Source organism: Halictus rubicundus, chromosome 16 (genome assembly GCF_050948215.1).
Source record: "Halictus rubicundus isolate RS-2024b chromosome 16, iyHalRubi1_principal, whole genome shotgun sequence".
Taxonomy (NCBI): domain Eukaryota; kingdom Metazoa; phylum Arthropoda; class Insecta; order Hymenoptera; family Halictidae; genus Halictus; species Halictus rubicundus.
This window is the reverse complement of record NC_135164.1, coordinates 9,086,754-9,107,382: the sequence shown is the minus strand read 5'-3', so window position 1 is coordinate 9,107,382 and position 20,629 is coordinate 9,086,754. Positions and strand designations below refer to the sequence as shown.

At 55.0% G+C, this 20,629-nt stretch overlaps 1 protein-coding gene across 2 annotated transcripts in view; it reads left to right on the top strand.

Moving 5' to 3' along the window:
* The window catches only part of Sema1a (semaphorin 1a), a 108,375-nt gene that overhangs the window by 85,087 nt on the left and 2,659 nt on the right, over positions 1-20,629 (top strand). For both annotated transcript variants that reach the window (XM_076802067.1, XM_076802065.1), the window contains exons 2-4: positions 14,874-14,970; positions 16,616-17,025; positions 19,923-20,011. In XM_076802067.1, the coding sequence (XP_076658182.1) occupies positions 14,874-14,970; positions 16,616-17,025; positions 19,923-20,011 (596 nt within the window). The remainder of the gene's footprint in view (positions 1-14,873; positions 14,971-16,615; positions 17,026-19,922; positions 20,012-20,629) is intronic.

The window sequence follows — 20,629 nt, the reverse complement described above, 5'->3', positions numbered from 1 at the left end:
CGGAACGTAAAAGGACCGCGCCGTAGATTTTATTGGTCCCCAGCCGGTCGAGCATCCGGCGCATCGGTTAATTTAGCGCAGTTGCTAAATTACACGGCGGTTTCCAAATTCGATCGCGCGATATCGCTCGGCGCCTACCAGGACCGGCGACGACGACGCCGCCGAAGTTGTGCCGCTATTCCGAGCGATAATAATTCTTGCCGTTAATTTATCGGCGCGAGATCCGGCGCCTCGGCTCTCTCCGGTAGCTTTATGAATCGAGCCCCGACGCGTCACTCGCGGCCGGCCGATTAATGCTCACAGACCGACAAAAATATTCTCTTCTCCGCCGGAGAAATTCGTCGAATCGAGCCTCGTAAATCACGCGCTGCCACGGTTCGTCGGAGCGAACGCTCCGCGCGGACTTCTATCCAGCACCGGCCGTTTCGCGGCGCGATGGAAATTGATCGTGGTCCTGGTAGTTATCCGTCTTTGGGACGAGGAGAACGGTCACTCGTGGAATCTGGAGGCAGAGGTTCTACGGATCGAGAGCCCGCAGAAAATGATATCGCTCGACTGCAGCCGATCGGCGATTCGTTTCCCCTTTGACGACGCGCGATAGGTGTTCCGCGGCGAGAAGATCGAGCGCTCGTAAGCGGGAGAGCACGAGCGAGCGTCGTTACGCGTCATAAACGGACGCGCCACGGCGTCCCGGTGGCAATAGCCGGTGCAGCTTCGAAGGCGCCACGCCAACTACAAGCTTTACGACGTAACGCGCTGCGCACGCTCGGCAAAACAACCGACTCGAACTTCGATGGAAAGAGAGTAAAAAGTGTAAGAAAACTCTCTCGCGAGAGTGCTCTCGCCGAGAGACCGATGGTCGCGAAATCGTTGCAGCCATGCTGGGAGCTGGGGAGCTGGGTAGCTGGGAGATGGGAACCGAGGGCTGCGAGACAAAGTCGCGTGCGACCCTCTCGGTGCATTTGGCGCGGCGATAGGCTTGCCAACATCATCGATCGCGTCAAACAGTAATGCGGGCTAATGCACGCTCGGCGCACGCTAATGTACGAGAAGGGGCGGGCAAATTAAGGAGTTGATAAGCCTTATCGACCGGCGACTCACGTGCCGCGCCGGCAAGCAGGACGCGAGCAAGCTTATTCGTGTGCGAGCCGTCGAGAACGCGTGTACACGTTCGAGCCGGTGCTTCGAGCAGAATACGTTCTCGGCTCTCGCGTTTTCAAACCAAGTGGTCTCGAATCCGCACAAGTGCATACACGCTGTCTCCGAGTGGATCGCGCTCGTGTGTCGTCTTCGAAATTAACGACGAGCCGCGACGAGATTCGACGGAAACTAGACGCGACTAGATGCTGCCTCGCGATCATCCACGGAAAGGCACAGATCCCGGTCGGGAAAGAACCGGCTATGCACTCTCGAAATTGCATCGAAATACGCGGTGGGAATAAAAATGAAAACTCGGCCGTCTCGAAATCCATGAAATTCGTTTTCAGTCTCTGGACGTGTGTACTTTGTTCCCGGCGCGGCGGCTGGCTCCCGGAAAGCAATCCCACGGACGGAATCTCCCTGGGATTTTCTTCCCCCGAACTAGACGCGTCGCGCCGCGAAACAAATGTTCGACGTTACCAACGCCCCGATAACGACGCGAACCCTACCCTAACCCGAAATTCGGACGCCGAATGTCCCGTTCCGCTTTGGAACCGAACAGACGGTCCATTATTCGGTGTGCCTGTAGTCTGCCACTTTTCCAAGGTTTGCGGCAACGCGCACTCACCGAGCGGGGGTACAACTCTCGATCACCCGGGACTCTTTCCCCAGGCCAAAAGGTCAGTGTCGAAGGCGCAAAAGCAGACACGTCCAAGAGTATTATATCGATTGGCCAAGAGCGATCGCGTCGAAAAAAGGAACCAAGGCCGTCCAATTACGCCTGACAAATTTTCGCGTATCGACGTTATCCTGGCGCCTCCTCCAGCTCATTAACCCCCCGCGGTAGATCGATAACGAAGCCACGGGACAGATTTCCTTCCCCCGAACGAGCGACTAGCTTTTCCTCCCCTAGCTCTTGCTCTTCCCTCGCGTTCTCCCTTTGATTCGTCGTGGCTGCGACGACGCCCGTATTTATTATAAATCCCCGTTGCGATGGCTCCCTCGTGTAGGCAGGGACGCCGCGCCTCAATTACCGGCGAGCAAGTTTTTCTCGAGACACGTCAAATTGTCGCCGGAGATAATCGAGCCTCGGATACGATCGAGAGCTTTATTTTTCCTGGCGCGGTAGACGAACGAGACGAGACGAGACGAGAGAGAGAGATAGACGAGAGACGAGGCGAGCCCTCGGCTCATCGATCACCGTCACTCTCGAAGAAACGATACCCAACCCAGGCTGGACGTGCACCGGGGCCGGATGCGGTGGGTTAATTCCGCACGAGTGCGCGCAGTTGGCCGATTCCACCGCTGTCGTCGTCGTCATCATCGTCGACGTCGCGTCGTTCGGAAAAACTCTCGATCTTCGGCGTTTCGTTCGTCGGGAATCGACGCGCGACAATATCCAGGTCCGCCGCGTTCGCCCCGGTTCGGATCCGGGACCGTAATTTTCCCACGTACGATAAATTCACGGTCCGCGCGGGGTTTTTCCCGATGTCGTCTAGACGGGAAAAAGACGCGGAGGAGGCTCCGTCGCGCGAAGTCTCGAGGAGGAGCGGGAAAGCCCGCTCGAAATTGGTTCGATCCGGCGCGCCGTACGAGCCATTCCAAAAGAAATTCTCATCGGCGAAGACCTCCGTCGGAGTCGGAATTCGGTTTTTCATTTAACTAAGGTCGAGGCGGGTGCGGGATCGCGTTAGGTTGCGCGCCGATCGAATTCCGGGTGTACTCTTCCGCGCAGAAACCGCATCGTCACGTACTCGTTTTTGTCGATCTCCGGCTTGATTCGATTGCTCTGGGACCAGGAGAAGTCTCCCAATAGCATCGGAATCCGGATGGGAGAGCGCAACGATACCCGTTGCACTCTCTCTCTCTCTCCCTCCCTCCGACAAGGACAATAGAGTCAACGAACTGTTTGCGACGCGGGAATATCCCGAGACGATTAATCGCCAGAGATTTACGGTGGCCTGGCTCGCCGTTATCCCGTATAATTGCGACCAGGATCTACGGTATCCCGCTAATTAGTTTGCGACTAAATTCGTTTCTCGCCTGGACTTTCTTCCCGTTCCCGCTCCCGGTCCCGCTCGAGGAAATCGTTTGGACGGGCAAGTGGCCACGGGAACCACGCTGCTACGGCTTTTCCCGGCATCGGCGAGCTTAGCTTACCGTCGCTTCGTTGCAAACAAGAAAATCGATCGTATACCATACCGGTGTACCACCGGTAGGGCGTAAGGCGGAGGGGCGCGGCACGGTCCGACGCTGTTGGTTTTCGTTGAAATTTTTTTCCGGCAAATATTGAAATTTGTTTTCCACCATTTTTTCGGCTGAGAGCGCATCGCGCCGGCTGAAATGAATTTTCAGCGAGCTCAGTTGTTCCGGTGCGCGGAGCCGAGCGTTCGTTCAAGGAAAACAAATAGCTGTCGCGTTCGATTGCGCGGCGAAAGCAATCTTCCCGGGTTCGACTCGCAATTATTTCGCGGTTTCGCTCGTGTTCCGACGCGCGTTTCCGCGATCGCGCACGGAGCGGCATCGTTTCGTCGACCTCCGACGACGCGCAGGGTCCCTCGGAAATTCCCGCTTCTCTAGCCTCTCTGCCCGCCCCGAGCCCGGTCGATTACTCGGAGACAATGACGGTTTTCCGCGGTTTATCCCGCGAGCACACACAGCCGGCGCGACAATTCTCCGCTCGAGTTCCCGCGGCACCCACCAGCTCGTGATTCATTTCGGCACGGCGGCTGCGGCGACGGCGGCGTCCCGTCGCGCTGCAACGAGCGAGTTTATCGGCTTGGCACGGTTTCGCATCGGCCGAGCGAAAAGTTCGCCCCGGCGTACAAGGAAAAATCACGGGCGAAAACCGGCGGACGTCACGTCGCGTCGCTTCTTGCTCCATGCATCGGCCGACGGTTGGAAATATGCACTCCCTTATAACCCCGATTCCATTTTTCAGTGAGTGGAGAGAGACGAGTTCGACGGCTCGGCGTTTCGAGCGAGAAAACCGTCGCGGTAAACTCTCCGAGCCTCTCTCTCTCTCTCTCTCTCTCTCTCTCTCTCTCTCTCTCTCTCTCTCCCGGCTCGGGGAAAATGAGAATCTCGAAAAGTTAAAAGGTAATCTCGACGCGTGTCACGTTTCTCGGGGGAGCGACGAATTCGCGTCTAGCGAACGCTTAAACCCCCTCGACTGCGATCGCACCCGCTACCTGTCATCAGCGTTGTGTCGTGCACGGTAATTTCGTGACTGCGCGGAAATGAAACGAATCTCTGTTTACGCGATGTCTCTCTTGTACCCGCGAAAAGAGAATACGCCAGAAACTGTGAAAGTCGTTGGATGGGACGTAAAATGAATCCGGAAACGCGCGCCGCACCGCGCCGCGCCGCACAGCGTCGCGTCGTAGCCGCTCGAGACTTAATTAACATTGCTTCGAGTTTGTCGGGCGATTTAAACGGAGACCGTGGTGGCCGGGAACGAGGCGCGCAATGCCAGAGATGCAAATAATCCGCGACAGCGTCACGGTTCTTCGGCCGGAGCGTCCCGCGGCGCGAAGAATTATTCACCGGAACACCGTATACTCGTTGCGAGTTAAACCGAATAAAGTGGCGCTCTGGCTGCCGACTACCGACTACCGACTGCCGCCACCGCCGCTTAATCGAATCATTTATCGGCTCGTTCTACGTTTACGCGTAGCTTGCGCCAGGCGGCTGCGTCCCCCGTAGAAATCGACTCGGGCTTCACCGAGCGAATCCGTTTTCGAGATTTCACGCCGCCAAAGATGAAATATCCGATCGTGCCCGTTCTCGAACATCTCGCCGGTAAATCGAACGTCCGCGAAATAAAAGGCGAGCCGAACGATTATTTAAATTTCCGTCGAATCGTATTCCGAACGCGGTCGGTTTTTTCGCGGATCCTGCAGCTTCCTCTTCTCGTTCGGTTAACGACCCGAATCGAACCTCGGTACCAAGATGCTCTCCTTCCTTTTTTTCTTCCACACTCCTTTCGGTTCTTTCGCCCTCGTTTCTAGACGCTTTCTCTCCGCGAGCTCTTCCGTTCGTCGACTCCGGAACTATTTAGCGGGGATTTCCAGCAACTTCCCTCTCGGAGTTCGATGTTTGCCTTCGGTCGCGTATCCCGTGTTCGAGTGCGCCCGGTCGAGAGCAAATCCTACCAAGACTTCAGGCTCGAACGTATTAACGCGACCTTATTCGAGAAAGAGAGAGAAGGAGTGAGAATGGAACGAACGTGTTACGAGGATTGTTTATGTTTTACGGGATTTCGTTGGTCGTGGCCTCACCGATACCTCTTTCACCAACGGGTGTCCCAGGAAGGAAAACGTGAAAAAGGAAGGAAAAGGGATTGAAACTCCGTTTATACGTACTCCATTTACTTGGGATGGTACCCCACGGACCAGATACGTATGGAGATTAGGAAAAGTAGGCGGTTCCCTCTTTTCCCGGAAATCCTACTTTTGTACGAACCAAAGTTTAAGCAGTGTCTGGTCGGCCGAGCCCCAGCTGAGCGAAATCCCCTTGTATAAACGCTAACTCCTATTAAACGAACGAAAAATCAATGTAGCGGTGGACTCGTTATATGAATGATGTGAGAGCGCTGGCTCCCTTCGATTCGAGACAAACCCTTTGTCTCGGCACGTAACAAACGCAACGCGGATCGAGCGGAGCCGTGCAGGGTGGTGACCACAGCTGGTCGGCTACGAGGAAAAATTGTTCCAGGTAAACTCTGTGGACGGCGTCGGTATCGATCGAACCCCGCTGGCCGACAAAACGCCGGTCAAACAGCAGCAGCAGCAGCAGCAGGCTGTCGTGACAGCCGTCATCGCGGTTGCGTGCGTTCGTCCGTCATCAAAGTATCGACACCGGGTCCCTTTGTGAGCGAGTCACGGGTATCCGCCGGCTCGCGGCCCCTCCCAATGCTTGCCACTTGTTGATGCGAACAATTGCAAGCAAATGATTAGGTGTGCTTCCTCTCGAACACGCGCGCGCCTAGTAATACGGCCGACACTTTCCTACGATAACGTGTTTGCTTCCGCCGCTGTTGCGGCCGGATGGCCTGGAAACGGTGTCGACCCCGTTTCGATCGCGGCTTCGATGCCGCGACGTTTCCTGGAAATCGCGATCGGTCGCGCGAGATCGATCGGAGCCCGAGCGAGGCGGCGGGCGTGCTAGAACGTCGACGTAATTGTTACGATATCAATTTTCCTCGACGACCACGGATTCGGCGCGTCGCGTCGCTTTCGGAGTGTACGCACGGCTAGCAGCCAGGCCAATGGAATTTAATACAACTCGAAGCACAATATGTTCCCTACGCTCTCCGACCATGGAAATTCCAAGAGTCCCCCTCTGCCTGGGAGTTTGCGAGCATCCTCTCTGTTCGACGCCGATCCTGCGGGACGCCCAGATCTCGAGATTTTTTCCAGAGCAAACCCTCTCGCGAGGAGAGCCGCCCCGAAGGTCGAAATCGTCGAGGCAACCCGCAAACACGGTGGTGGCGAGTCCGCGAGTGTCGCAGCGCGAATGTTTTCGGCGGAGACGGACGGCTCTGTAGCTCCCAGCGCTCGTACGAGACGCTCTTCCCGAGGAGTGTGAACGCAAACAAAGTCGTATGAAACTCTCTCGCGCGAATCAAACACGGCCGGGAGGCGGAGACAAAGGGTATGGTCGGCAAACATCCTTTTCGGATCGAGCTTCAACGCCTCGGAGAAAGACCCGGAACGACGGACGGCGCGAACTACAAGAACGAATACAGGCGACGACGAACGCGCACAAAAGTCGACCGGATACGCGTCGATCCGCTTGCGTTACAACTGGCGACAACTGGGTCCGTCGCGACAACGCGCTCGGGAGATTCGGTGTCCTCGGCGAAACGGTAAAACTAGTACGCTCGGCGAGCAGCGCGATCCTTTTCACGCGTTTAATGTCACGGGAACTGCATCGACAACTCGGACCGAGTCGCGGGATAAGGAAACTGTGGAATTCAACTTTTAGAATCGACATTTCGACGTTTTCATTACCAACCACTAATTCACCGGTCGATCGACACCGTCGGTCTCGTGATTAATGGCAGAAATGAAAATTTAGAGGATATGTTTAGGAAAAATCGTATTTTGAATGCGGAGATTCGGAGTCCAGTGATCAGCGACGATAACGGGTCGCGCGATGAACGCATAGAGTGGCCGGCGACGATTGATTTATTAGATCGAGCCGCGCGCGTCCGCCGGCGTTAAGACCGAGCGAGCAAACACCGGGTGGCGTCCGGTAATTCAATTAATTTCGTCGGTGCACAGCGCTCGATGCTCGACGCGCGATCGTGATTCCGCGCGGTACGGTGCGGTGGTTACATACAAGCTGCACGTAAGAGCTGGTTACATCGCGTTGCATCGTGTCGCATCGCGTAATTAGTTTCATTAACGGTACGCGGCACCGACGATACGGCCACTTCCATAAATAAACGAGCTGAATCTCGGGTCGCCGTTCCGTCCCGGTGAAATTCGACTCGGGACCGGGAGAGCCATCGCCACCTGTCGGGGAACTTGTTTACGCGGAAAATTTCTCTTTCCGTAATTCTCCGGAATTATCGCGCGATCGAGTTTGCCGGTCGCTCTCGACCCTATCGCGGACCACCAAAATGTCCCTTCCCCTGTTTGCCGGTGATAGTTCGAGTTCGATAACGACCGAAATTTCTCCACGGGACTCATAAATATATTACTGCCGGCGGGATCGTCGTTAACCACCGTAAGAATACAAACTGCGATCAGAAAGTTCGCGCGCGGTCGTTAGATTTCTCTCGACGGCGAGATTCGATCGGGAAGATTTCGTTTACGCGATACTGGGTGCACTTGTCTCGGACGTTCGTGTCGAGAAGAACGTATAGCTCATTTTGCACTGAGAATAAAGACCAAGTGTTCCCGTCGCGGCCGAGAAAATTGAAACTAGACCGACCGTCCATAAAAAGATGGTTATCTCTCGAGTGCTATCGATTTGGCTAGCTTATCGTCGGATCGCAGAGCTATTCCTGTTGACGTCGTTAATTATTACCGATCGTATGTCGTCCCGTCGTTACGCGACGACATTTCGATGTAATCACGGCCGTGTAATGTATTCGTTTTATTTGCCGTGCTCGGAGGCAAATTAATAATCCCCGTTCCGGGGGGTGTTAATGCGTTTTTGATGTCATCCGTTGCGCGTGTCCGATTCCGATCGATATCTAGGCGGACAGGAATCACAGATCGAGCCCTTGCCACGCGACGTCGAGTCGAGCGTGGTTCTCCCCGTTTAAGCGAAATTAGTTTCGCACACTTTGCAAATTTAGAGAATCTCAATTGTTTTAGTATCTCGTGAAATGAAAAAAGTTCTAATCGCGATTCGGAGCAGCGTGGACGCGTCGCGAGGAGATTGAACGTTGGCGAAGACGCAAAACGGGAAACGGGAAACGGGAAACATTTCGATCGGCAGCCGCTGGTAATTAACCATCGGAGAGGGTTCGGCGGCGGGGCTGCGCGGCGTCCGCGCGTCCGTGCGTCCGTGTCCGATTTGAATGATTAATCCAGCGTTTGCGTTAACCCGTACGCCGGGCACCGCACGATGCAATTTCGCAAACGATTCACGGCTGCGGCCCACCAATTATTGCGAGTCGCGGTCGAGGTTTGCGCTCCCGAGCCATCAGCCCTCCCCCAGCCCGTTCCTCCTTCCCAAAACCGGCAGAAAACTCGCGTTAATTTAATGGAAGCGATTCCGGACGACGTTACCCCGAATCGTGGAATCTGCGGTGGAAGTTTGCGTTCGCGGCTCTTGCCAAGTTCCCGCTTCTCTAACGTAGACCGGCGCGGTGCGATGCGCGCCGATAGGATCGATGGGTCCGATGCGATGGTGCAATTCCATCGGCGTGTGCCGGCGTCTCCCGAGGGGAAACGAGCATTCCCACGATCGCCTGGACATCGAGAAAACGATTGTCCGTTCGTCTCCATACTAGTCGACGCGATCGTCGATCCCGAGTCGCGACTATTTCGCGAATGACTCGATTTAGATGCTCGGCGCATCGCAACACGGAACAGAGTGCGATGCCGTGTAACGCGAACCCATCGACGCGAGAAGATCCACTCGGCTAACCCGAGAGAGTCGATTCGGGTCTCGGTCCTGCCGATATCGCGGTTCCTGCATTCTCGAGGAGGGCGGTTCCGGCGCATCAGCCGAGACACGGTTGCCATCCCGTTCATCCTTGACTTATCGCGGCGATAAGGACACCTCTCGATCCTCGGCTCTCGGCTCTTGGCTCTCGAGTCTCGACTAGACGCCCGGGCCGTGTACGGGAACTGGGTCGAGCCCGGGTTTCTCCCGCGATAGGGAACTCTGCTCCCGGTTCCCCCCACCGGCGCGTATCCCCGTTCGCTTATTTCGTTTTCCTTCTCCCGCTAATTGAGGACCGGCTGCTTTCTCGAGAGTTTCGAAACTCGACGCCCGTTCGACGCGAACTCTCGTCCGGGAATACCGGCGCGCCGCCTTCGTCGCTCTATTTGTTGGGAGGAAATTCGCGGATGACCGCCGACGATCAACCAAACCCGCGTTACCTGTTCCCCGCCGCGCCGGAAGCGCAATTTGCTCGTCGTCGTTTCAGCCTGCTTTGTTCCTATTCCCCATTTCTGTTTACGGATCGTGCGAGCGTTTTTCTCCGCGACGAGCCATCATCCCGGTGTTTATACCAGCCACGGTTACGTTCGAGAACTTGGAAGCAGGTTGCGCGCCTCACTTCGGGGATTACGTTGGATTCCGCGAGCATAACTTCGGGAACGCATCGTCTAGGATCGCGGCGTTAAAATTACTGTACTCCCAGCAGTGCCGGCTGAAAGGGACCATTGAGAGCTGACCTCCTTTCCAGCATCGCGCGTCTTAGATGCCGTATAGCTGCTCGGGCGTTCCAGAATCGAACTCGTATCCCCTGAAATCGTTAACGTGCTCTTCGACACTGACAATTTCGCGTTGCGCTGTGAAAGAAGAATTTGTATGTCTCCTCCAATTTCTGCGCTGATAATACCCCGAAGTAGCGACCGGTTCGAGGTAATCCCGAGACCAAGGTACCACCCGGCGCGTTAGGATGAACTGGCTCGGTTCGCTGGCAGGTGTACATACGTTCTCGAGGTGCGCACCGACGCGATAAATGCCAGGGTCAAACCCGTGCGGCAAAGTTCCGCCGTTTTACGGTACGGTACGTTTTTAGGTAGTCCCTGGCGGCGGGCAGCGCGGCGCACCGGCCACATTTCTTCCGACTCCGCTGGCACCGACGCGACCGGTGCTCCTAAAACCTTGCCGCGTCTGCCTCCATTCTCGACGATCGCCGGAAATCGAGTTATTCGCGAGGGTATTCGCGAGCGCCGGCTCGAAATGCGATCGCTTTTATTAATGCCTCCGCGAATACCGTGCCTCCCCGGTACAGATGGTGTCGACGAACCGAACCGATGCGATGCAACGAATAGCGTCGGAAACACGGAACCCAGTTTCGCGGATATCGCGTCTTGCCTCGCCCCGCCTCGCCCCGCGCGATTTTCCTCCCATGAATATCGAATTTCCGCCACTCCTCACGGCGCCAAGATTGTTTTCCGTTTCCATGGTTATTTCAAAGTCTCGGAATCGCCGGGGGAATCGAATCGAAGACGAGTCACCGTTAAAAAAATGCTTACGCCGAACCAGAGTGCGGTATAATCGATCTGGAGCCTTAACGATCAAGTATTCCGTTGCCCGCAATGGGAATCGCTGGGAGCGTCCAGCACTCAACACGGCTAATCCGCCAAAGACGATCGAATCGATTTCCATTATCGCGTCGAACAGGGATTCGAAAATCGTGTTTCGTACGCCGAGGAGATCCCAGCCATCGAGACCAGGAAGTCCCAGATTTAGTTCCGAGGGGAGAGATGAAAAACGATCTCCGGACGATTCGTTGAACAGATGGCTGGCCCGAAGAATTGGTAACATATGTACACGGTGGTATTCGAGGAAGCAGCGGTCGACGTTACGCGCGGAACGACGTCGTTGAGAAACTTCCCTGCGACAGCACCACTCTCGTTCCCGAGCCGATTACATAGCTCGGCGAGAGGAGGAAAAGAAAAAACACCGACGGATTTGAATCTTTCTCGGCTCGATTGTTTTTTCTCGCGTGCGACCCGCGTCCTCCCGGCCGTTTCTCGGCCCTCTCGCACGGGTTTCTCCCGGGATTGCCCCGGCCAAGAAAGCACGTGTTGTCCCAACGAAATTGGAGTGCGCCCGGCAGGCAGGCTGCTCTAACGCGACGTCTTCTAGCGCCGCAACGACGTAACGTCGCAGCAGCGCCGGGGGACGTTCGCATGACTGCCCCGGAACACGGGGAAGGCTAATTTTTCCGGAATCTCCTTGTTCGTCTCTGTTTCCCGCGACGGATTCTTCAAAGAAAATTGAGATCCACGCGGGAACGCGTGCACACGGAAAACTAACCGCGGCTAATTTAATTAAAAGTTAAATTACGAGGGAGGCGGCGACGCGGGGACGCAAACGCGGAGCGTGAGCGCGAGCCCGAACACCGACGAGGATAATAAAGTAGATTGCGCGCGAGAGCCCGAGAGACGCTCGATATATTTTCGCCGACTCGTTCTCTTTCGGCGCGTTTAAATCGGGGCCCCGGAGTCGATCGCGTACGCCTCGTGACACCGTGGACCGTGGACCGTGACGTTCCCTCGATCCCGATCAAAATTTCCTTGACGTTTCATCGCCGGAACAGAATCTATCCGCTTCCGCGCTCGATCGACGCTTTGTCCCCCATTATCGTCGGCAGAAATGCTGACTTCTCGCGCGCCACGGCGACGAGGCGATAAAGAATCCGATTGGAGGCCGAGGAATCGAGAGAGAGAGAGAGAGAGAGAGAGAGAGAGAGAGAGGATCCATCAGACGGCCGGAACGACTCCTCGAGAAGCGGTCGTCCTCGGATGTAATTGAAACGATTCGGTCGTCGCGGTTCCGAAACCGACTTCTGCGACTGCGGAGTCCCTTTTTGCTCGGTCCGCTTCCGGCGCGATAAAAGCGCCGGAAAGGAACCCGGTCGGTTGATGGGCTCGTTCATTAGTCATGGTTTAGCCGCGGGTGGAAGACTGTTGCGGTTCCACCTGTGTGCGTGCGTGGACCCCTAGAAGAGAAGCGGGGAGAGAGAGAGAGAGAGAGAGAGAGAGACGGCTGCAGGGGGGCCGTTAAAAAATAATGGTTTAGGGTCGTTCGCGGCAGTCCCGTCACCCTGGCACGTGCGAAACTTTAATGACTTTCGCTCGACGTAACGCCGCATCCTCTCCGCGTCGCTCTCTTTCCCTCGCTCGTCCCCCCGTCCCATTTCCTTAACCCCCAGTATGTAAACTGGCCGAGGCTCGCGCGGGTCCACTCGTGCGGCGAACCGCCGCCAACCCGGAGGAGATAATCCACTTCACGGGGAACGAGCTGAACGCTCGATGTCCAATACCCTGTTGTATCCACCCTCGCTAAGCGTCGGCTTCCTTCCATCTTTATTAATTCATCGGCCGTCTTCCTTATCTCGGACTCTCCCGGTAAATGGGAGACCGACCCGACTACTCTTTCCTTCGGTCGACCGTGTTAAAGGGTATCTCGACGAACGGCAACAACCGAGGTAAAACGTGTCGTGCCGGTCGTCCATCGGCTTAGGCCGACCACACGCGGTTCGGGTCAGCTTAGCGAAAGTCAAATTCGGATTTGTCGAGCCGAAGAAAATTGGTTTCTTTGTCGTCGCGGTGTTACGACGAGTTATATTAATTCATCAGCGAGGGAAGACCGCCTTCGCATGCAGGTATCTTCGCGTTTTCGAAATCCATCGTTGTCCGAGGTATCTAGTGTACCGGTGACCCGAGGGTCCTGAACTCGCCTCGTTTGGTCGAGACGCGAACAAGAACGATCTCGCAAAGTTCGATCGGCGAAGTTTGACGACCGGCCGGCCGGCCGGCCGGCACAGCCGCAGCCTCGGACGCGTTCAATATTTCCGGATACGCGGGGCCACCGTTTCACGACAGGGCAGCGCCTCGGGAAACTTATATAGGTGATTTGTGGCCTCGCCCCGCCGAGGCTCGCCGCTGCCGGATAAATCCACCCCGGTCAATTTTTTAACGGTTCCGCGAACAATCGTCCCACCGTGGCCGACGCCGACCTCCGACGCGACCCGCCTCCGCTCGAGATACCATGAAATATCGCGCGAATATGTACGTACGGCGAACCCTCCTGCACCGAGGAGCGAAAATTGCGATTTGTATCGAACTTAATTTCATTCGATCCGATTTACATATAAACACGAAGCGTATAAATCGGAGTCGAAGCTGGAAGCGCACGATTCGAGGAAACGCCATCCATCGAAACGTATTATAGGTACATAGTGATGCGCGGGAGTTCGCGAAACAGCGAAGATAGTGAAATAACGAGCACGATCGTCGAATTTGATGCAGACGAGTTCCGTGCGGGCGCGAAATTAGATTGGCCAACGATCCGTGCGGTTCTCCGCCTTTTCGCGATCGGCTGGCGAGCGCGATTGCAATCGACCAGCTAATTTTCGGAAGCGATAACGGAGCAACCATAGGTCCGTTGGGAGTTACAGGTTAGCCAGTTTAATTTCAAAGCCATCCGCGAAAGAGACCGGCGCGGTTATTTCCTCGTCGATGGTACGGTGGAACGTTATTTCCACGACTACGACTTCCTCGAAAGTGTATCGTGTCTCGTTCTTTTTTATCCGAAACAGGTGTCGGAGGCGAATCCGAGACTGCAGGCGATCGGAATTGCGTTAATTACTTTGTCGAACGTCTTCGGGAGGCGGACCGAACGGGTCGAGGAGGTCCTTCCACGGCAGCAGCCCCCGTTCGCCGTAGCGCATCCGCTCATTGTTACCGTCGATGGTGTTGCGTGCTTATCTCCGACCTAAATTGCATCGGCCGGATACGAGAGGCCGGTCGGCGACATTGACTGACGTCGAAACGCGGAAACGCCCCGATAATTATGCCAGAGTCACGAGAGACGTCGATTAGGATCTGGCTCGGACGGTGCGATTCCACGTCCGCGGATTCCCCCGGTGATTCTCGTAATTCAGGCCGTCCAATTCCGACGAATCACGGTGGCCCGGTTTTTTTTTTAACGAATTCCGCGGCGATAACCTGCGGCTGATTACCTCGAAGCCGCAGTCAAACGAAGATATCGCATTTTGAAGTAACGTAGTCGAGCGATCAGCAAACGGCCTACCCTGTTAAACGGGGGTGGGAGGGGTTTCTCGACGGAAACGCGCGGAGCAGTCGATCGATCGTGAACGGGTGAGGTGACCGTAGTGACTAATAGATAGGTAATTAGCGGATAATGAAGTAGCTTCCCAGGGGCTGGAAAAATTCTCGATCGCCGGGATAGAGCCGTTAATGATCGATCGGTGCTTTGTTCTTCGCAGTTCGCGGTCAAAAGGAGCTTATTACGCTTATTAATCCGACTTCCTGGCTGATCGCTACGGGGAACGGGAAGCGGGGGAAGACGAAGAACGCGCGGTTCGTCGTCTTCGTCGTCGTCGTTGTCGTCGTCCTTCCTTCCTACCTACCTTCTTTCCTCCGTCACTCCGTTCTCCAATAGCCGTTCTATTCGTCGCGAAAGGGGCTGTCGAGAGCCGGCTAATTAGATGAATAAGATAATTCCACTTTTCAGAGGATGGAACAAAAACTAACCGTCGCTTCTCTGCTTTTCTTTTCCAGGTGCGGAAGATGTGTTCAGGTTTACGGGAAACGAAACGCACACAGACTACTTTCGGCTGGTGCTCCGGGACGGGAACTATCTTCTGGTCGGCGGAAGGTAAATAGAGGATTCATTTGGAGCGAGTGCTTTAATTAAAGGACCGGTTCTTCTTCCCGTTCTTTGCCGTTGGTTCGAGGGCCCCGGTGTGATCGAGGTCCCGGCTGCCGGTCGGGCTCTGTCGGTCGTTGGTGGCCGGTTGCCGGTTGCCGGTTGCCGATCCACCAAGCTCGATCTCTTCGGGCCCTCCAGTTGTGTACGTGCGCAGAGTACCTTCCTCCTACGAGAAAGCTCGTTTCCACGGACTTTCTTCTGTCCGAGTCTTATCCCTCTCTTCCCTTTCAGCTCGCTTACGCCTCCGCGTTCACCGTCTTCAGCTTCCACCCGTTCTCTCTCCTCTCCTCCCCCGGTCTCACGGTGAATCCCGAGACGCGGCCGAGGGTGGCCACGGGCCGCTGTTCTTCCCTGTTAATGAGATCGAGCAACTTTATTTAGAAACTTCTCCGTACTCTTTATTTCGCGAACCTTCGAATCCGAGGCACCGAACAACGTTCACCCTCCAGCCGCCGCGGCGCTCGGTGAATCTCTTAAAGAAGTTTCTCCCCGCGAAACGGAGAAAGACGTTACTTGTAATTAAAAGGCGAGATACGGCGCCAAGAATTCTCGTTTTCATTCCGAGAGAAATCTCCTCGATCCGTCGCGTCGAGCCTCGGGACGCCCCGCAACAGGACGAAACGATCTAACGGCGGTCAAAAATTGATTTTCGTAAGATCGTAAATTAGGAAAAAGAACGAATGTAAAGTCAAGTCGTTTGGTGGCAGTGCGAGGCGCGTTTGCGGATCGAGCCGCGCAGGATCCCGTCCTGGTCCGATCGATCGGGCTGTTCGCGCGAGAGCCAAACGAAATCGCGATAATTGGGTCGACCGCGCCACCGGGCGTGTACCGGTCGCTGGAACCGACATCGCCGATGCTCGAATTACGCTAATTGTTCCATCGATTTGCCGGGTCGTCGGGGTTCCGGGCGCTTTTTGCCCGTCATCTCGTCGCGACCCGGCCGAGATTTGTCGAGCGGCGTCGAGCATCGCCGCTTCGGGGAGCGTTAAATCGTTGTCGAAGTCGAGGCTGGGAAAATGTTTGCTCGGCGACACGGGAAATGGCCGACGGGAGATTCGAACCGGGAATATTAATCTCGAGTCGCGCTCCATAAATCTATCTCCGCTTGTAATAAACGGATCGGGGAGCCGCGCAGCTGGAATCCTCCGCGGTTCCGTCGCACGCTCGTCGCTCCCTTCGACCGACTTTTTTCCGCGTCGCGTTGGATAAGCGGAAGACGCGAGAGGACGCGAGGACGCACCGTCGATACCCCGGCGATTAATGCTCGATTAGGAGTATTCTGTGTGGAACAGCGCAGACGAGTCGGGGCTGTATTCGTTGGGAATTCGAGGCCGAAAGTTTCGATCGATCGCGAGGAGACAAAGAATCCGTCACGCGATTATCGAGCTAGGACTCGCGTCTAGGATCTTCCATTCGACGAACCGCTCGAGCTATTCAGTCGACGTTGAAAAGACTGTCGCGCACAAAGGGGAACCTGCCACTCGAACCGTTCAATCCCAGAAACCTCTTCTTCCTGTTCTCCTTCTTCTCGATCCTCGTCCTCTTCTTCTTCTTCTTGTCCCCATACTTCTTGTTCTGGTTCTCGTTGCAGAAATGTCGTGCACAATCTGAGCCTGACCGACCTGACCGAGCAGCAGAGGCTGATTTGGTACTCGACCGACAGTGACGTGAAGATGTGCGTGGTCAAAGGCACTCCCGAAGAGAACTGCCAGAACTACATTCGCATCCTGGTGAAGACGGAGCCGAACACGTTGCTGGTGTGCGCGACCAACGCGTTCAAGCCGATGTGCCGAGACTACAGCGTCCGCGCCGGCAATTACACGTTCGTCAAGGACAAGGTGGGCCAGGCGATGTGCCCGTACGACCCCCGACACAACAGCACCTTCGTCTACGTGGACGGGGAACTCTACACCGGCACCGTGGCCGATTTCGCCGGAATGGACCCCATCATTTACAGAGAACCGTTGCAGACCGAGCAGTACGACTCGAAAAGCCTCAACGGTGAGTTCACGCCAAAGAGACGGCACTGCCGATTATCGATCGTAATCGGATCGCGGATCTTTACGCTAAATCGAAGTTCTCTGCATCAATTGCAAGCAACGGTAGCTATATTAAAGTTTCTGTCTTCCTCCCTTGCGCAGCCAATCAAAATGGCAATATAAAAACTTTCAGAACAGTTCTGTAATATTTCTGGAAGAATACTAAAAATTTCATACAGTTTCTTAAATATTCTTAAATAGTCTTTTTACTATTTTAAATTGCGCCAACTCAGCTCCGTCAGGAATGCATAAATTCCGCAGTCTAATAATAACCGACGGGATGAATCCATCGTTTTCTAACCGACGCGGCGAGCAGGGGAAATTAGAGAAAATAACCTTTGCTGATGAAGTTGCGCGCGAACCGTGCGCGTGGATCGACGAATCGGCGCGGACCGCGTCCATGTTAATGCGCGATTAAAAATTAAAATAATGGTACGAGTAGGGGCACGGTGTGTGCGAAGGGTAAACAGCTGGTGTGTTTTTGATAGCGGAAGGAGGTCGGTGGAACGCGGTCGTTTCAAGGAATTTATCGCTCGATATACTAAACGGCGGCCGTCGTCGTTCGCCGAAGAGGGAAGGGGAGAGAAAACTTGCCACTTTTCTCTTGTTCAAGCGAACCGCGAACGACCGCCGACTTTCTGTTCGAAATTAAAGAGAAAATTTCTCGCGCGAAACCGCGTAACGGCTGCTCGAGTCCCGAATCGATCGTAACGGGAATAAATCTTTCTTCTCGATCCTCGAGGGTCCCAGCCGGTTTCGTGGTATAATTCTCGCCGATCCGCAAAACGTTTACGTCTGCGCGAACGACGGTTCGCGGGGCGTAAAACGTGTCCAGGTGGCCGAGCCGCTCGGTGATGCTGGTACATAATATCCTCGCGTCGTCGAGTGTCGTCGAATCGCTATTTGCGGGGCCAAGTTTCGAAGGTATCGCATGGGCGGGCTCTCGACTTTGAAAATCCTCAGCCGAAGTCACGAACCGAGAAATTAGATACCCGGAAGCGTCGCGATCAGCCCCGCGCGGCTCCGTGGCAACGAGGAAGCGGCGTCGGCTTTAGTCTGCACGGTGTAATTCGGAGATTAACCGTGCGTGTACGCGGATTTCGCATGGTCCGGGTGCTCGCGGAGATTATTCGACGACCCCTCCCGTATCCGTATCCGTAGCAGTGACAGAGCAACGGCTGATGCTTCCGCGCGTCGTCGATGGGGAAACGTTAATCCGGATCAGGGAACGCGAAGCTGCGCGATATGCCTTCTTTTTCCGCGAATCGTTATTATTAACCGTTTTATCGGACGATTCCTCGTAAATTTCGCTGCCGCCCGGCAAGGTTCTCCCGCGTGATCGTTGTTAAAAAACGTTGCGCCGTCCGAGGGACCTGAATTACGGTTCCCCAGTGACTCCGTCGAAGGGTCGAATTTTCTTCGAGGTCGACCTAAGTGAGAAAGAATTATGGTCCGGATAGCGAGGGATGACAGCCGCGCGACACGTACGGTCGCAGTAATATTTAAGGAGTCCTCGCGACCGCGACGATTCGATGGCGATTCGACTCGCAACGCCTCCTCTGGTCCCCAGAGACCGATAAAATTGATACGTCGCCTTGTTCCACGGGTTGACTCGTCCGTCAGAGCATTTTAATTGAACGGTGTACGAGCGTTAATCAAGTTTCTCCGGCCGCTGGATAATATTGATTTTCCCTCCGTTTGTTGAAAATTCAATTTCCCCTTTTTATCTTCGTCCCTTGCCCCTCCTCTTCCGACGCTCGTCAGCGTCCCGTGAACGCCCGGAACTCTTGGCTGGGAGTTCTCTCGCGCGTCAACAATTACTTCGAACGTCGTCGACGGTGAATCGTTCACGGTTAGGCGACTGCACAGAATCGTCTGGTTATCTTGGCCGTTGGTCGATGGTAACAACATTCCTCCGCCCGCATCCGTCGAACTCGACGATTTAGCCGCGTCGACGACCGACGTCGGTCATTCTTCTAATCGTGGAAAAGAACCGCGCGCGAAAAAACGGAGATCGAGCGGAAGGGAAGCGGTTCTCGATCTCTCTGTCTTTCTCTTTCCAACTCGACAAACTCTCGGTCCGAGGGAACGAAGAAAGAAAGAGAGACAGCTGGATGACGAGGTGGTTGGATATCGGAAGGGCGAAGAGAGAGAGAGAGAGAGAGACAGAGGAGAGACGGCGAGAGGGAGAGAAAACGACAGTGAATTTATGGGCCGGAGCGCAGCGGTTCGTTCGGATATACTGACGCGCCACGCCGAGCCACGCCGCGCCACGCCGCGCGAGATTAATATTACTTTATGAATCCTAAGAAGCTTATGAAAACCCTGTCAAGTTAATAAATCGATAAAGTTTTCCCACTTTATCGGGCGGTTGTGCGCGACAACCGAAGCGACGGGGAAAGAGTGGGAGCGGGCGCGCAACGATGTAGAAGAAAAGGGAACAATCGAGAACGAGGGAGAAGACAGACGGACCGAGAACCGCGCGACACCGCTCAAATCACCGAGAAAATAAAAGGGTTCTTACGTATTCGTGGTCGGCTTATTCTCGCAATGCGTCACGCCGTTGGAAATGGCGTTCTCCGCCCGCTATCCGCTTCGCGCGGAAAATCGAACCTCGCCGAGGCCAACGTTAATTGGAAGTGATTTCGTAAGGGTGGTCAAAACGATTTTCTAACGAGCGATCGATATAACGAAAATCGGCGAGTTTACCGCGCTCCGTTGTCTCCCCTTTCCCCGGGGCCAACTAGTTATCGCGTCCGTTTACGTAGAAGAGAACTTTACGACCGCCGTTTATCCGCGTCCCGCGTAATAACGATAATAGCCTTGTAACGTTGTAACGCATGTGCATTCTAATTGCAGCGCCGAACTTCGTGAGTTCCATGTCCCAGGGAGAGTTCGTCTACTTCTTCTTCCGGGAAACCGCTGTAGAATATATCAATTGCGGCAAGGTAAGTAGTTTGCCTAATTGCGCGATTAGTCTCGCGGAAGAGGAACGCGAATCCATTTCGGAAACGAACGGAATATCGACGACGATTAAACGTTTTCGGCAAGTTCGAACGATCGGGGACATTCCGCGAACGGTATAGTCGCGTCGCGTTCGAATCGGCTCGGTTTACGGCGCTTTCTTTCCGTTTCGCGACTGTCACGGAGACCGATGGGCTTTCGAGAGCTCTCTCTCTCTCTCGAAGCTCGATCTCTCCGCGTCAGCTTTCTCGCCGGCGAAATCATTTTCGACAAGCGACACGGAAAACTTGTATCCGGGAGGCGCGTCCTCGAGCGAACAACCTCCGCTCCAATTTATCGTCAAAGAGACCGCCGAGCCACGGCCGGATCTGGTTTCCGTAGCTCGTGACGTCACGCTATCGCCTACAATTCTACACCGCCGACGAAGACGCATCGACTCACGCACGTTTCTACGATCGTAATTCGCAGGAACGGCATTCGATCTTATCGTGCCACGCGCGACGCTAACCGTTTTCGGCCTTGGCACAGCTGGTACATACAGCGACTGCTCCGAGAGAACTGTGCGCGTACAATTTTCATGACCGGAGCGTCTCTCTCTTTTC